The 17,884-nt window shown below is 38.1% G+C and overlaps 1 protein-coding gene across 13 annotated transcripts; it reads left to right on the forward strand.

Annotated features, from left to right (window-relative positions):
• Positions 1-298: 298 nt before the first annotated feature.
• ubr1 (ubiquitin protein ligase E3 component n-recognin 1) lies at positions 299-17,822 on the forward strand. Of its 13 annotated transcripts, XM_083544073.1 has the most exons (48): positions 299-404; positions 520-719; positions 3,234-3,499; positions 3,823-3,901; positions 3,989-4,090; positions 5,305-5,432; positions 5,623-5,761; positions 5,889-5,951; positions 6,030-6,153; positions 6,467-6,574; positions 6,785-6,873; positions 6,973-7,071; positions 7,186-7,343; positions 7,431-7,530; positions 7,614-7,742; positions 7,844-8,024; positions 8,161-8,222; positions 8,307-8,417; positions 8,663-8,728; positions 8,833-8,934; positions 9,135-9,198; positions 9,368-9,492; positions 9,612-9,664; positions 9,778-9,880; positions 9,987-10,035; positions 10,222-10,376; positions 10,502-10,601; positions 10,693-10,796; positions 10,887-10,967; positions 11,172-11,353; positions 11,633-11,832; positions 11,927-12,020; positions 12,171-12,323; positions 12,754-12,851; positions 12,939-13,032; positions 13,127-13,275; positions 13,402-13,457; positions 13,553-13,649; positions 13,785-13,852; positions 14,526-14,673; positions 14,792-14,882; positions 14,985-15,121; positions 15,221-15,329; positions 15,439-15,492; positions 15,575-15,652; positions 16,196-16,366; positions 16,532-16,633; positions 16,778-17,822. In XM_083544073.1, exons 2-48 carry the CDS (start codon positions 675-677, stop codon positions 16,917-16,919), a joined length of 5,208 nt encoding a protein of 1,735 aa, XP_083400199.1. In that variant the 5' UTR covers positions 299-404; positions 520-674; the 3' UTR covers positions 16,920-17,822. The 13 variants fall into 13 exon arrangements, with proteins under 13 accessions (XP_083400199.1, XP_083400207.1, XP_083400201.1 ...); XM_083544081.1 differs by lacking the exon at positions 299-404 and having other exon boundaries at positions 495-719; positions 8,313-8,417; XM_083544075.1 differs by lacking the exon at positions 299-404 and having other exon boundaries at positions 539-719; positions 10,696-10,796; positions 10,887-10,958; positions 11,636-11,832.
• The last annotated feature ends 62 nt before the right edge of the window (positions 17,823-17,884 follow it).

Consider the following 17,884-nt stretch of genomic DNA (forward strand, 5'->3'; position numbering starts at 1 on the left):
ACGCTTTAATACATACAATGAAATATGAATTTTTCTTTTTTTTTTTTCTTTTTAAACACAATTACAAGATAGTTTTTTTCTTTGTTCAGAGCCAAACATTTCTGTTTTATTATGACATGTATGCATTTTTTGCTATCCATGATTTTAAAGTTATTACAGAGGACTTTTTCAAACTATATGTTGGATTTCTGCAGTTGCAGGATGTATGGTGCGGCTGCTCTGGTTGCATGGTGCGGCTGCTCGGGTGCAGTGGTGTGGTTGTTTTGGCTGCATGTTAAGGCTGGTCTGGCTTCATGTTGCAGCTGCTTTGGTTGCAGTAGTGCAGCTGCTCTTGTTGCAGTGGTGTGTTGCTCTGTTGCAGTGGTGTGTTGCTCTGTTGCAGTAGTGCAGCTGCTGTAGTTGCAGTAGTGCAGCTGCTCTAGTTGCAGTAGTGCAGCTGCTCTAGTTGCAGTGGTGTGCTCCTCTGAAATCAGTAGTGCGGCTGCTCTGGTTGCATGGTGCTGCTGCTCTGCTTACAAGGTGCGGCTGCTCTGCTTACAAGGTGCGGCTGCTCTAATTGCGTTGTGCGGCTGCTCTAATTGCGTTGTGCGGCTGCTCTGGTTGTCGTGGTGCGCCTGCGCCGGTTGCCGTGGTGCGGCTGCGCCGGTTGCCGTGGTACGGCGCTCAGACTCAACATGGCGGAAGGTGAAAATCCAGTAAACGCGCTCCAGTTGTGTACGGTAAGAATTCAGGCTGGTTGCGATTCCCACACCATCTCTTAGTTGTTAATGTCTCTCTTTTACAGCAGCGCGGTGTTTGTTTGCGTTATAAGGCTGGTTCGTGCGACACAAAGTTGTTTCTGCAGCCTTGTTGTTCTTTCTGCTTTTGCTTTCAGTAAGCGACTAGCCTGCTGCCCAGGCAGCTAACGTCAACCTGCTATAGTGCACGTAAATGTTTAACTAGTCCGTGAGCCCATATAGCTGGTTCACGTTATACAAATACGACACGTTTTTTCTGCAGTGAGCTGGAGAATGTACTTTATCCTGAATCTGGTTCAGATGGCAACATCTGTAACATTAGCAGGCTAGCAAGCTAGTCATGCTTCATCATTTACCCGGGCTAAAGAACACTAGTACATGGTGCTATAAAGATAGATTGAGCATTTAAGCAGCAGATCAGCATTGGGTTATTATGTGGTAGTGTTTCTTTCTTCTGGGTATATGAAGTATATTGATATACATTTAATACATGACTATATGATTAAGAATTGTATAGAAATTATAGCCAGCTGGTCAGAGAGTTGTGCTAATGAAACCTTAAGATAATTATAAGTTTCATGTATTCATGATTGAGCTCTGTTATCAGCCTGTTTGACTGGCCACATAAAAAGAAAACCCCACAGGAAGTCGAATAGGCCCAATGTGCATTGTCAGCAATGTCAAAAAAGTGAAAGCTCAGTATCTGTAAATAACAGTCAAATTGGTATCGTACACATTTACAGAATAATCCTAATATTGCAATAAGCAATATTCTGGCTGTAGCAATATTCTGGCAATCCTGGCTTTAGGATCCTTTATACTCTTCTTTCTTTCGGAGCGTAATTCTCTATTTTGGTTTGCAGCCAAATTTATTATTTCCCTGTTTATTGCAGTTTGTGCTTTCACTATTAGTAAACAAGAGGAATGTCATTCGTCTGCTACACGTTAATGTATAAACACCACAGATATAAACACAGCAGTGTTGATTAGTTTGGATTCAGGAAGAGTGCTATCATAATAATGGAGATGTGATTTACATTGTCTGTTTGCATGGAATGCTGACACATAGTAATTTGCATAATGCGAACTTAGATTTCTGCTAGGGTTAGAGCTCCCATCCAAAAACGAAGCGCATAGACTGTGAGTTTGTACATGGTTAAAAAAAAAAAAAAACCCAGATAGATAAAATTATATATATGTGTGTGTGTGTGTGTGTGTGTGTGTGTGTGTATATATATATATATATATATATATATATATATATGTGTATATATAGAGTTCCTGATGAAAAAAAAAACCAGATAGATAAAATTATATATATATATATATATATATATATATATATATATATATATATATATATATATATATATATATATAATTTTATCTATCTGGTTTTTTTTTTCCCATCCATGTACAAACTCAGTCTATGCGCTTCGTTTTTGGATGGGAGCTCTAACCCTAGCAGAAATCTAAGTTCGCATATAAGTTTATATTCACTGAATAAAAAAAATATACCTAGGACGTGATTTCCTAGTTTTGTGTGTATATAGTTTTGTGTGTATATATTCTGTGTGTGTGTGTGTGTGTGTGTGTGTGTGTGTGTGTGTGTGTATATGTATGTGTGTGTGTGTGTATATATATATATATATATATATATATATATATATATATATATATTAATTACACACACACACACACACACACACACACACACACACACAGAATATATACACACAAAACTATATACACACAAAACTAGGAAATCATGTCCTAGGTATATTTTTTTATTTAGTTTAGCAGCATTATGGATTGAACACTTTTTTTTAACACAGACAAAAAAAAAAAAACTTAAAAAAAAAAACTCTCTAAATTAATATACACAGAAGCAAAAGCCTGTTGATTTTGTGTAGATTTCCGAAAATATGATGCCGTGGATCTGTCTGATATGAATCAGCTCATTTACATATACTATACCTTTACTATACATATTTACATTACTATACATATAATATTAAAATTGCAACTATTGTCGAAATAGCAATTAAAAGTGATGTGTATGACCAAATAGGATGCATGGCAGGCAATGAGAGACAGACTGTTTGGTCTGCAGCTATACTTTGTCTCTCATCACCTGCATCAGCTGTACTGTGGGGTTTGTTTCCTGTGACTGTCAGCTCTCTCCTGCTCTCACACCTTGTGTTTGCACTTATGACCAAAAAAATCAGCTTAATTCATACTGCGAAATAAAAAGCAAAAGATATGCTTGTTTCTTTTTAGCGATTTATTCTTTTATTTGTATTTTAATAAACACGTGATTTTTTTCACGAGTTTTTGTATCACACTTGCCATTTGTCTGCATACCTCAGTGTACCACCACAGTACCATCTATATGTGGTAAACAATAAAATGTTACTTTTGATCAACATTGTTATGCATCACAGAAAGTTAGACACATTTATTATTATATATTTTTTTACAAATATCTTGCTTTAGAGATGGTGGGAGGCATCAGATCGGCGGTCTGCAATACTCCAGTATGTGGCGGAGATGGTCCCCCGTATTTATTGCCTGCAGGCTGAACCCCAGCCTCTGGAAGAAGAGGAAAGGGTACAGGAACTCATCCTGCAGCCTTTGGGCTACTTCCTGTTTGGGGAGGACCCTAGTGTCGGCCTAGAGAAACTCCAACAAAGAAGCGGTGGCTCTACCTCTCAGCTGTGTGGGCGTGTTTTTAAAGAGGGAGAGACGGTCTACTCCTGCAGGTTCGAGCTGGAGGGGTTTACATTTTCATTGAATTTACCATTTAAAGAAATGTGAAAATGGGTGATAAAAAAAGGCTCAGTTTCTAGATTGAGTGTTAGAAATGTGTTTGGAATCAAAGCAGTGTTGAGGTTTTTTTGTTTAATGAACTACACTATTCAAATTGTCTTTCAGTAGAATTTCTTTCTGCATTAATGTGATCATAAAGCATCAGATCTTAAAATGAGTATGGTTATGTCCAAGCCAGGAGTAGTTAATTAATGCAAACATTTTCTTCTATAAAGCAGCAACATGCATGTATACGTTTTCTTTGATTTGTATGCAGGGACTGTGCAATAGACCCTACCTGCGTGCTGTGTATGGACTGCTTTCAGAACAGTGTACACAAAAGTCACCGCTACAAGGTCGGTTACAAAATCTGATGAATGGCCCTTTTACATGCTCAAAATTGATATTGCTGATTTATTAATTACTATCTGTTTTTCTCTTAGATGCATGCATCATCAGGAGGAGGCTTCTGTGACTGTGGCGATTTGGAGGCCTGGAAGAACGGCCCCTGTTGCTCCCAACACGATTCCATAGCCATGGAAACAGTAAGGCCTCCTTTTTTGCTCAATCTTGTTTGGCTTTGTTAAGGCAGTTCTTGGGACAGATATTTTCCATCCGTTGCTTTGTATAAGCTAAAGTCCTCCCCTGAGGTCAAAAGATGATTGCAGAACACACTGTACTTTGCTGGCCTGGGAAAACAGCAGGCTGTGTGACGCATGGACAGGCCTGCATCCTTAACAAGCTTTATAATCATATCTGATGTATAGCAGATCATGCATGCAGAGGAAAATGTTATCTGACTATTATTCGTGTTTTTTTTTTTTTTGTGGAGGGGTAAGAACAATCTTTTGGGACCACATTACATATAGTCTTAATTTAGCTGCTATTAGGGTTTAAAGGAAGGAAAAGAAAGTTTTTTGGCTTCAGCATAACTGTGGTGATAGACATATAGTTAGGAGTGTTTCCTTAGAGACCTTGTTTTGATAGGAGGTTTTAATCAGTGTCCATGTCACTTAGACTCTCAGTGATAAGATTATGGTCACACATGCCTGGAAAAGAGCAGGTTTCTGCAGCGCTGCACGTCCTCTTTTTGTAATTTTTCTACAACCAGAGCAGGCATAATCTAATCCATAACATGCATCCACTGACCCAAGCAGCAGAAATGGTAGGCTGTTTATCTTTGAAATATTTTAATCCCAAACACGGTTGTAGGTATTGGGTATAGGGTTTTCATATAGGGGCTGTTGTGTTGAATATGAAGTGGCTTACATACAAATCTCAGCTGCTTATGTAGTCTCTTATTAACCTGAGTATTATGTATAATTGTAGATTTTGGGTATATGGAGGGTTGTTATTTGCTTCATAAATTGTTGACTGAGAGATGCTTCAAACGACACGTACACTAAATAGCCAAACGTTTGTGGAAACAAAATTTGTGGGACATCGCGGGGTGTTTTCTCAAAACTGTTGCCATGAAGTTAAAAGCACACTATTGTCTAGAATGCAGTGGAACACCTTTTGGAAGAACTGTTAAGCAGACTGCACCCCAGGCCTTCTCACTAAATATTAATCTGTGACCTGGCAAATGCCCGTGTACAGTATATGAATGACTAATAAGTGGACGCTATTGCAACAACAATGGGATGGGATTTTCCCGAAGCACATATCGGTGTAATGGTCAAGTCTTGATAAAATTCTGCAGTACAATATGGTTTCTGGAAGCCGTATTAAAAGATGCTGTTTTGTGTGTATTTTTCAGGACGAGTGTGTGTTGGAGGCAGCTCTTCAAGAACGGGCTCAGGTGCTGTTCCAGGTTCTGTTTCAGTATGTTACTGATCTAATGGTCTGGGAAGAAGAGGATGAACTTCCAGTGGAGTTGGAACCTAGGTCAGCAAAACCGGATTCTTTAAGCATCTCACTCTCCGAAATGATTCATTTCTCCATTGATCTTTTTAGTGATTGAGTTACAGGGTCACTTACACATGACTACTGCCTGTTGACTGACATTGTAGAAATGTAGTATCCAAAGAGGAAATCAATTTTGCCTGAACACGCTTGTATTTATTGTTGTCATTAGATCAACGGATAGCATGTACTACTGTGTGCTTTACAATGATGAGCACCACTCATATGATCATGTGATCTACACTCTTCAGAGGGCCATCAACTGTAACCACTCTGAAGCTCATGCACATACTGCTCTTATTGACAAGGAGGTACTATATTCTGCACATTTACATGCAAATGTACTGCTTTTTAAAAGCCTGTGAAAGGTTAACTCTGCCAAAAAAAAATTTATTGTCTTATAGAGGACATCTTGTTTTTGTTTCATCCGTGATTCAGGGGCGCAGAGCTGTCAAAAGAGGAAGCCTAAGAACTTGTGAACAAGTCAGAGAGCTTATAAAGGTAAAAAAAATAAATGTTTTAGAATCATAGTCTACCAGCATTTTCAATCTAACAGTTTTCTTTATATTGTATTTTCAGTCCAGCTCAGAACATATTACCCAGCAGCCCTTGCGAGTGGAGCTCTTGCGTTCAGCTGTCATGGCTCAACAGACCTTTGCCCTTAGGTTGTGTACCTGGTTACAGCAGATCATTGGCTACTCAGGTACACCATACTTTTAGCATTATTGTGGAAGCAAAAAAGTGCTCTGATGTGTCAGAGAAAGAAATTGAAATTGTTCAATGGTTGTTTTTTTAAAGGTAATTGTAGCTAAAAAGTAACTTTGTTTTAACCAATGAACATACAGTTCCACTATTTTTTTTTTTTTAGACCCATATTTGTAAATGGTCATTGAATTATTTTTCTTTTCTAAATATTCTCTCTCTCTCTCTCTCTCTCTCTCTCTCTCTCTCTCTCTCTCTCTCTCTCTCTCTCTCTCTCTCTCTCAACCCCCAAACCCCCCCTCCCCTATCCTCAGTGGGCTTTAGACAGGTGTTTTGCCAGGTGGCTCTTGAGCCCAGTGCTGACAGCAGTAAACTTTGTTTGATCAGCAGACTCATGTTGCATGATGCCAGACTTTACAAAGGCAAGTTTCTAAACTGTGCATTTTATGTTTTTCTCTACATTGTTGTCTTAATATTATTGGCACCATTTATAAAAAATAAGCAGACTTGAACATATAAAAAGAATAACATATGCAACAAGGGACATTTTAAGCTAAAACATACCGGAATGCTACATTATTTTAATTAAGTTGTTTCTAATAATCTATCTGCATATCTCTTGTTTTTGTTAGGAGCTCGCAAGGCTATCCACGAGTTGATTTTCTGTAGCCTGATGATGGAAACAGAATACAAGAGGCAGTTTGCCATGAAATTCACAGAGGTTTGTTGTATTCCCACATTGATAAACATAGTATCAAAATACAATACCCTGGGAAGACTCCTGGTATTATCTTTGTTTTTTTCATGCGTCTTTCATCAGCATTACAAGCAATTACAAGAGGATTTCATTAGAGATGACCATGAGCGGAACATCTCCATTACAGCCTTGTCTGTACAAATCTTCACTGTTCCCACTCTGGTAATTAAATTACAAAAGCGTTACACGTTTACATGGGAGATACAGATTTTAAAATAACTATGAAAATAATCCTAAATAATGAATATTCTTTCTGTTTGATTTTATTGTCTGAAGGCCAGGCAGCTGATTGAAGAGGGCAGTGTGATAAAGGTGATTATTGACACAGTAATGGAGATGCTGAGGGAACGTCTAGACATCAACCAGCGCTTTTATTTTCAGGGCTATAATTCTGACAAGTTCTTCAGAGTTCAAGTGATATTCCATGACCTCAAGTAAGCCTTTGGGTATGTGTACTATAGATTATTAAAGACATGTAATTGCATATAATTTTGTAATTTTTGTGAGGATTTTTTTTCCAGGTACATTTTAATCAGTAAACCCACAGTATGGACTGAACAGTTAAGAGAAAAGTTCCTGGAAGGTTTCACAGTTTTTTTAGGTTTCCTGAAATGCATGCAGGTACTTGTCATCAAAGATGAGTTTAAATAAGAGCTTAAGGAGTTGCTTGACTTTTGCAACCAAAATGTATTTTCTCATACTAGGGAATGGAGGAAGTCAAAAGGCAGGTTGGTCAGCACATTGAGGTGGAGCCAGAATGGGAGGCAGGTTTCACAATTCAGATCCAACTCCGCCACATTCTGTCCATGTTTCAGGACTGGTGTTCCTCTGATGTAAGCATTGATAAGACTTTAATTAGCTCACCCTTGTTTAACATAATTATATTCTATAGAAACAGTATTTTTTACTATGCAAAACTATGTTTCTTTTACAGGAAAGACTTTTACTGCTAGCCTTTCAGGAGTGCCACCGTGCGCTTCAGTGCTGCACCAACCAGCCCTTCCACAGCGAGCCCACGGATTCCTACATGTGCAAGCATATTCTTCATACTCGCTCTTACAAAGTCTCTCTAGAACCTGTCTCTATCCACCTGCCCATTACCAGACTCTTAGCTGGTGAGCTTCTGAAAAATCAGATGATTATATTGATGTAGTTTAATTACATTAACTGTTTTCCAATGTCATAAAAATCGATGAAAATAATTCTTAAAACAGTCAGTTAAACATAGTTATATTTTCTATTTGGTTGCAGGTTTGTATGTCCTCTTGTGTCGAACAGGAGCTGTAAAATACCTCCCTGACTTTGTGGATCCTGTGAGTAGATCTTGTGAGGTTCCACCCTCTAAATATGTCTTGCATTATCATACAGTTACTATAGAGCTGTGTATAACTTCTCAGGAGCAGATGGATTTCCCCTACTTTGCTGAGTTCCCTTTGCGTTGTGTGGTCCTAGCTGCTCAGGTGTCTGCGGAAATGTGGCGCCGAAATGGCCTTTCCCTTGTCAGCCAGGTCAGATGATGTACAACATAAACAAATTTGTATTTGAATGATATCAGCATGATTTGAACAGATGGCATTTTCTAACATGGAAACTAACACCATAGTGTCGCACTCAGTCACAGTGTGAAACTCGCCACTTACAGTAAACTCAGCAGTGCCTTATTAGTCAGAATAAATGAAACAAATTTCAACATTTGTAATTTTCCGAACCTAAAATGGACCAATGTTATCGTGACATTTGTTTTTCGGTGTAGGTCTACTACTATCAGGATGTGAAATGCAGAGATGAGATGTTTGACAAAGACATCATTATGCTTCAGGTTTGTTTCAGGCTTCTTTATTTTTTTGCTGCATGCCTTAGTATATGCAAAAAACATAAACCTAATAAATGTTATACATATAAATTGGATATTTTTGCCTACAGATTGCTGCTTCCAAAATGGACCCCAATCATTTTGTCATGCTAATTCTACAGAGATTTGAGCTCTTTGAGATATTTAATGGAAATTGCTCAAGTAAAGATCAGGTTTGTTTAAAAACATTTTATTAGTCACTTAGTATGCAATGTAAAATTAGTTTGAAAACTTGGACAAATGTAGATGTTTACTTCATGTGACCATAATCTCCATGTAAGTCCTGTAAAATTTTAACTCTGCAAACACTGTAAACTGTGAAATTAATAGTACTAATATTTGTATTTGTGATATGTTTTTTTTCTCTCGGTAGGAGCTTCAAAAACAGTGGAACAGATTGACAGAAGAAATGCTCTCCTTGTTGATTATCATCACAGGCAAGTCCAAACATTGCCAACATGCTTTTGAAAAGGAAATAATTGCTGCAATATTTCCACAGTCATTTTCATTTTGTCTATCATTACTGCAGATTAGTGTTATGGATTCCTTTCGCAAGCATTTTTTTGCAGAGAGACAATTCTGAATTATGGTGTTTGGTTTATAAAGGTGAGCGGTACGTCCCTGGGATCAGTAATGTAACTAAAGAGGATGTGACGATGAGGGAAGTGATTCATCTTCTGTGTATAGAACCTATGGCACACAGTAGCATGGTTAAAAACCTGCCTGAAAATGTAAGCAATTTGACCACTTTAAAAATTTAGTCAAGTGACTAAACAAATAAAAATAAGCTGTTTGTATATTTTATGAATCTTAGTTAATCTAGAATGATGTCATCGTTTTCTCATTGTAGGAAAATCAGGAAACTGGGCTTGAAACCGTTATCTCAAACGTTGCCACATTCCGGTAAGTTAGTCGCATAAAAATAAAAAAAATATATATTTTTAATGGCCTGTACAAAGTCTTTTTTATTTTTATCTTTTTTTTTTTATATTTCTTTACTTTGCACCCTTGTTCAGGAAACCTGGAGTTTCTGGTCATGGTTTATATGAATTAAAAAAGGAATGTCTTAAGGAGTTTAACCCCTTCTTTTATCATTACACCAAATCACAGTACAGCAAGGTACATTGCAATCTTATTGTATTTCTTTTTAATTACTACTTTAATGCTCCATTTGTATTAATGTTTTATCATGTTTGTTGCATGTTTGTATCAACCTTTCCTTCAGGCTGAAGATGCACAGAAGAAGAGAAGGGCCCAGGAAGGGAGTGACAAAGGTATGGACACTGCACTAAACCAAAAAAATACATTCAAATCCTCATTCTTAAAAATGTCTTGTATTAATCTTAATATATTCTTCAGTAACTAACTTGGTTAGACATTTCTACTGCCCGTAGAGTCCAGTGTTATTCTCAAGAGGGAATTTTGGTTACTACTTTTTTGTTTTTGTCTACGTTTTCCAGCTCTTAGGCCTCCAGTACCACCTCCCTTCTCCCAGGCCTTCTCCAGCATAGTGCAATTGCTATGTTGTGATGTGTTTATCCATGTGCTGAGGAGAGTGCTGCAGAGGGCAGTTGAGGAGCGTTCTGCTCTGTGGACCGAAGCCATGATCCAGAGGGTATGCTAAAGCTCATTTCTTTTATCTTATTCTCCTGTTTTGCACTGATGGTTGTGTGTATTGGTTACTGGTACAAGTGTTTCTGCTGTGTAAAAAAATATTTTGTGTGCGTGTGTGTCCTCCAGGCATTGCATCTTGTAGGCCAGGCTTTGCTAGAGGAAAAAAATCAGTTGGAGGCCTGTACAGTTGAAGAAGTGACATTTGACTTCAGTCTCAAAGCGCGGAGTATGTTTATCTCTGGGTGGACAGGGCCAGGTCAATAGCATGTTTCAGGGACTACAAAATTAAATTTTACTTTTTGTGCATTTCCTTCTAGAAGTTGGCTCAGACCACGGCAAGTCATTGTTTAATTTTCTGTCCAAAATGAAGTCACAACCTTCTCTTGAAGTTCACAATGACATGATAAGTTGGACACTACAGGTATAACCTAATAAATTACAGTCTTCTTTTTAAGTTGAATATTCAGAAGTCATGTGTCTGTGCTGTTCATTGACCCTCTTATTTTTTCAGATGTTTGAGATTGTGAAGTGCCTTCGTGAGAAATCCATCCCCTCACCTTCATATACAGCAGACCAGGCCAAGGTAGAGGAGGTAGTGATATTTCTGTGGCCTAATTGCAATACATTTCTCTGTTATAATTAGCTTTATTTAGATATTGAAAGATTTGAAATTTATCATGTCAGTCAGTCATTACATCTTAGTTTAGGATGCGCTCTAGGTTGAAATCTGCTGCCTATAATTTTGTGATGTAAAAGATGCTTTGTCACAGTACTGTGCCTTGATGTGTTTGTACAGAGCATTCATGATAAAGAGAAGGCAGAGCGGAAACGGAAGGCCGAGGCTGCTAAGCTTCACAGACAGAAGATCATGGCTCAGATGTCTGCCATGCAGAAGAATTTTATTGAAACTCACAAGATGCTGTATGATAATATGCCTGAGAGTGGGAGTCAGGGCGAGTCAGTGGTCTCAATGGAGAGGTAAAAAAATAAAAATACAGTAGCGAGAAAACCTGGACACCGGACACATTTTCAGTATTGTTGTTTATTTCAGATTTTGATGTAAATGAGCTACAAAGTAATTTTAGATTTTCAGCTGGTAATCATGAATCTTGGTTTTGGAGCCTTTAAAATTGTAGTCTTGTAGCCCTAACCTCTGGGAATATTGCTGTTTTTTTACAGGGACGCTATTGATTGGCAGTATGATAGATGTAGTTGGGGGAAAAAACAGGCTTATTTGAATGTGTCTATTTTGTACAGCAGCATATTGGCGCTGGAGAGCCGTGTGGCAGTCGGTCCTAAGCACGGAGTGTGTCAGGCTGACTGGGAAACGCTCACTTGCATCCTGTGTCAAGAGGAACAGGAGGTACAGGCTCAGGCTCCAGCCATGGTTCTTACTGCCTGTGTTCAGAGATCTACAGTTCTCACCCAGTGCAGGGGCAAAACCCTCTCTCCAAACGGTTAGTAAAGACACGAATGACACATGAATGCACCTTCAGTTTTAGGATGTTTGCTTGTATAAATGTATAAAATATTACTTGTTTTGTTCTACAGAAAGCTCCTATCCATTGTTCATGCCTCCTGATCTAGCTGTGGGCATACACACTGGAAGCTGTGGGCACGTTATGCATGCCACCTGTTGGCAGAAGTGAGTGAATGATTAAAAGTATCACCATTAAAGTATGTTTGCTTGTTAAAGAAATAATGCCATTTGAGAGTTTTTTTTCCCCACAAATCTGCTTTTGTGTTCACTTTTCTTTCAAAACCTCAGATGTTTCTGCATTTTCTCTTTGTGCAGATATTTTGAGGCGGTACAGAGCACCACTAGGAACCGGCTACATGCTGAGCTGATTATAGATCTGGAGAATGGAGAGTACATGTGCCCACTCTGCAAATCTCTCTGTAACACTGTGGTCCCCCTTGTTCCCATGGAGCTAAGCAAACTTAACTAGTATGACAACTCTGTTCTCTACTAAAGGCATTTTTGCTATTGTACTTTCCTTTTCAAATGTTTTTCCCCCCAACGGGAAGATCTGTCTGTCTGTCTGTCTGTCTGTCTGTCTGTCTGTCTGTGTGTGTATATGTTCCTACAAAAGAGTCTTCAGATAGACTGTTAATTTATGTGAAGAAATGTCATGTGATTAATAATACACATCCATAAGCTTGAATAGGTGAATTATCTCTTATTTTTAAATAAAACTGCACGGCAGAACTTGTGTATAAAACAGACAACCCACAATTTAGAATTCATTTGTCTGTATGATCAAGGTTGCTAATGTGGCATGTTTTAGATCAGTTGTGAAAATGACCTACATATAGTTACCATGAGGTATTACCTGTATCTCTCACTCTGTCATTTAAATTCTCTTCCTCCTGTTTAGTGAGAGTGCTGAAATGATTGGTCAGATTCTCACTCTTCCTCGTTGGATACAAAACGTGCTCGCTCGGATCAAAGGACTCAGAATCCTTCAAGGAGCTGGTAAAAAGCTTCTAATGTTTTGAGTACTAGCTCAGTGAAATGTATTTCATCTAAAACAATTTAATTTGTTATTGTTTATGTATTTAGAAAATATAACTGGGACAGGAAAAGAGGAAGCTGGGTTGTTAGAGGACACACAGACTGACTTCAGGTCAATCCTTAGTTTTGGAGTTCAGCCTCCGTGAGTCCTACTTTGCTCTCTTATGAACAGTTTATTTATGCAACATTCATCATGACACAACTAAAGAATGTAAATGGTTCTTCGTCTCTGTTAGGCCAAAATACTCAAGCAGTATAATGGAAATGCTGGTAGTGTGTGCCACTACAGTGCACAGGGTGGGTTTGCAGACAGCACCCAATGAACTGTGCCCTCACGTGCCTGTCATGACCTGGAACACTTGTGCCTACACCATTCAGGCTACAGGTGAGAAGCTCCTCCATTTCACTTCATTCCTCCCATTATCCCTTGTATGCACTACTGAATATTATTTCCTGGACCTCACTGTTTCATGACCGGTTTCATGCATGTCCTGACTGGTGTTTTCTACAGAAAACATGCTACAAGAGGAGGGAAAAGCTCTATTTGGATCTCTGCAGAACAGACAGGTTTGTCTCTGACATTTCTGAATGCATGTGTGTAGTTTCTGTGTGTTTTGTGTTGTGATGATGGAAGAGTAATGGAAGTGAAATATATATTACAGCTGTCTGGACTCAAAGCGCTGGTACAGTTCTCTGCAATTCAGCGAATGAAGAGTTCTCAAAATGTTATTCAGAAGCATTTTACAGACATGCTAGCAGGTAAAACTGCATGTTCTGTGCGCGTGTGTGTGTGTGTGTGTGTGTGATGGTACAGAAATGTAGAGATATTGATACTTGAATTGGAGTGCTCTTTTTAATCAATACAGAACTGTACTGTCATTTTTCTCTGTCTAGTGGTGTTGCCTGTGCCTAATGCAGAAAATACACCCACTATATTGGAAGTAGACTTCTTTAATCTTCTGGTAAGTGTTAAACAGAAAGTATGTTTGGATGTTGTAATTTTAATTCAATCTTCAATATACTTTAAAAGTTATTAACTGAATTTTTTATCGATTTCTCATCAGGCGTGTAACGGTACGCATATTTATACCAAACCGCTTTGGTACAGGGCTTTCGGTTCGGTGCACATATTTACCGCATGCAATCCTTTTTATGTGCGGAACATAGTTAAAATCTGAGTTGCCTCAAGAACGTGTTAGGTGGAACGCAAGCTTTAGTCTTTGCCTCGCATTTTGAGAGTTGCGTCACTGTTTTTTTTTTTTTTTTTTTTTTTATTATTACTTTATTAAACTTGAAAACATACACAACATAGCAAGGGGTATTAAAAAAATGAGTTAGCGCGGTGTCACTGTGGCTACTCATTCTGTACCAGAAATACAATTTGTAGTGCTTTGTAAAAAAGATTTTGTTTTGTGCATGGACGAAAAATGCTGCCACTTATTAATTATAATAAACTGCGCTAATAAAAAAAAAAAACAACAAGCAATTTTATGTTTTGCATTTCTTCCCCCTACCTGTACCAAAATTGAACTGAACCGTGACTTAAAAACCGTGGTGCGTACTGAACTGTGAATTTTGTGAAATATTACACCCCTACTTCTAATAGACTACATGAATAAAGTTGTCATTCCACAGGTGGGGTTAGTTCTGTCTGTTCCAGTGATGTACCAAGAGGAGAGTGTTGACCTGCAGCCTTCAGCAATCAGTTCTGCATATAATCAACTCCACCTAGTGCACCTAGTCACCATGGCCCACATAGTACAGGTCCTACTATCATCACAGGGTAAAAACACACACTGATTAACTTTTCGATTAACATTGTTGATTGAAATCAGTAGCTGGTATCAAGTATTACACGGTCTGTAGGAGTGTTTTCAACTTTTGCGTGTACATTTGACCAGACTCGAGTGCAGAAGCAGTAGGTGGAGGAGATGCGGAGGAGGTCAGCGCAGCAGCAGTCCTGCAGTCTACTGTATCACAGCACACAGACGGGTGAGGCTGTCAAGTATTTACATGAGCTGGCAGTGCCTTGCTTGTAAAAAAAAATTCAATCATTTAATTACTCATGGTTGTTTTTGTTTTTTTTCTTCCCAGGCTGAAGTCTGGTGTATCTGCTTCCGTGACTGTAGACACAATAAAGAGAGGTGTTCTACCCTTTCTGCGCTGTGCAGCACTTTTTTTTCATTGCCTTACCGGAGTGCCTGCTCCAGAAGAGCTGTCAAGTACTGCAGGTGAATTGAGTCATTCAACAAATATGAACACAAAACAATTTCAATTGAATGATTTCTATTCATCTCTCCTCTCTTTCCCTTCCTCTTCCTCCTGCACAGTGTCCTGTGAAAATCAGTTGCCCCTTTTGTGTAGTTACCTGGCTCTGCCCTGCAACCTGTTTCAGCTCTTCCAGGACCACCAGGACACCGCAACATCCCTAATACAGTGGTATGGCACTCTAGTATATTCCTGTTTACTGTATTTTTTTATTTATTTCACTGTGAAAGTATAGACAGCAGCTTGGTCCATTCTTATTTTAACTGTGATTATATTTCAGGTGGTGTGGGAATAAATCCATATCAAACATCCTAAAGGGAGAAATGAACATCAGGTTAGCTCACTTTTTTCAGTTCCTAACTTTCTCTCTTACACCTGGAACATGGCATAACTTTTGTTTAACAAAACTAACACAGGTATCCACGGAGGAGAAACCGGTTAATAGACCTTCCAGAGGATTACAGCGTGCTGCTTAACCAGGCCAGCCATTTTAAGTACGTGCATTGCTTTAACATATTGTCTGATTACTCATGATATGCACAAAATATTCAAATATATCAAGCATGAAACCCATATATGTGCAGACTGGTGAAAAAATTATGGAAAAACTGGTAGCTTTGTAATTTTTTTATGCTTTTTGTTTGTGTGGATTAGGTCCAGTTTATTACATCCATCATTCTTTGATTAATGTTTCTTTTGGTAGTCTAACACAAATTTACGCAGGATTTGTGATTTAATTTGTAACCAATCTGTAGATAAAGTATACACTTACAGTTTACATTACATTTACCTACACAGCTTACAGTGGCTATTCATGTAGTTATCTAATTAGACAGTCATGTGGCAGCAGTGCTCTGACAAACCTTGCACAACACAACAGGCTTTGGGTCATGTTTATATTAAACTTTAGAATGATTATTAAAAAAATAGCTAATAGCTAGCTTAGTAAAAAATAAATAATTACCATCACAATTATTTGTTTCATTGAATAAACATGTGCATGTAGATTAAGCAGTTCACATCTTTATTCCCTTCAGGTGTCCAAACTCCTCGGATGATGAGCGAAAGCACCCGACACTGTGTATGTTCTGTGGGGTCATGCTGTGCTCTCAGAGCCCATGCTGTCAGGTGCAGCTGGATGGTGAAGAGGTGGGAGCTTGCACAGCCCACGCTGCCACTTGTGGAGCCGGAGTAGGCATGTTCCTCAGGTTAGGGCACATTAACATGCATTTCTCTGGAGGATGTGGTCTGTGGTTTTAGTATCTTTACAATAATTATTTGCTGTTAAAGAAATAAGGTATTCTAATTTGTGTATTTGTAGTGGTTGTGAAAGATAAAGGAGAAATAAACCATGATTTTTTGTTAATGGACAGGGTGAGAGAGTGTGAGATTGTTCTGATGGCCAGCAGGACACGTGGAAGTACCTATCCAGCTCCTTACCTCGATGAATACGGGGAAACAGATCCTCAACTAAAGTACATCCAAATTTTTACATACAATTTGTTTTTTTTGTTTTTTTACTATATAATCATTGTTTTATAAACGTTACTTCGAACAAATCTGCTTTATTAATTACTTATTGATAATTACTTTTGTAATTTGCTTGTCTGTCGTGGCAGCCGTGGGAATCCGCTTCATCTGTGTCCAGAGCGCTACAGGAAGCTGCACCAGCTATGGCAGCAACATTGCATCCTTGAGGAGATTGCCCGCAGTCTGGAGGTGCTCAGTGTCATGTACGCTTTTGATTGGCAGATGCTCTGAGCTCAGGAGGAGGACTCTTAAAATATTTTACAAATTCTCTGGGGGCTTTTGCAAAGCAATGTTTTCTCTCTCAGCATTTAAAATAGTAGTTCAAACTGAAAATTGCAGCAGCACAGGATTATTATTATTATTATAATTGTTTTTTTTTCCACTTAATTCCAGCTTTGCATCCAGAAGTGTATTACTGTGAAGTGGGGGTGAAAACACACAATGTTTATTGTACAGCTATTGCTGTTTCCAGAATTCAGTCGTCTCTGTTGTATACGAGTGTCAAGAGATGAAAAAAAGTGAGACAGCTTTCTATTGTCTTGCGTATGCACTTTTTGCAAAAAAAAAATGCTTTCCATTGTTGTTTGTGTAATTGCTCACCCAGTGATCATCCTCCTCAGATATGAACGTCACCTTTTCTCTGTACTCTATTAAAAAAACAAAAACAAAAACAAAATAACTGTGAATATAGTATACTTAATGTAAACATATGTACATTTGGCACATTATTTTGCCAATCTGTTTACTTCTGGTGCAGTGTAGGTTTTTCCTCATATAACACAAGTATGTATATAAAACACAAATGATAAAAAATTATATTTTACTATAAAAATGCAGCAAATATATAAGAGAAATCAGCACTACACAAACAGTTCCAAGTTGATAAGCTCGGGAAAAGGCAAACACTGATAACACCTACCTGTTTATAAGGTATATATAAATGTAATGTTATAATAAGTAATATTTAAATTCATGGTTGTGTTAAACTCTCTCACTACTTATTATATTTCCACATCAGTTCTTTCAGGAAAATTAAAGCTGAACTCCTAAATGGTTTAATTTTACAGTTGCTCGTTTGCATTGCTTGACAGTGCTGAAAATCGTTTTCTGGCTAAATAAAATACTGTTATAAAATATTCTCATGTGCTTAATCTTGGGGCCCATACATTATGCCGTATTAGACACCATATTGCATT

The sequence above is a fragment of the Silurus aristotelis genome (assembly GCF_946808225.1).
Source record: "Silurus aristotelis genome assembly, chromosome: 6".
In the NCBI taxonomy this organism is placed as follows: Eukaryota; Metazoa; Chordata; class Actinopteri; order Siluriformes; family Siluridae; genus Silurus; species Silurus aristotelis.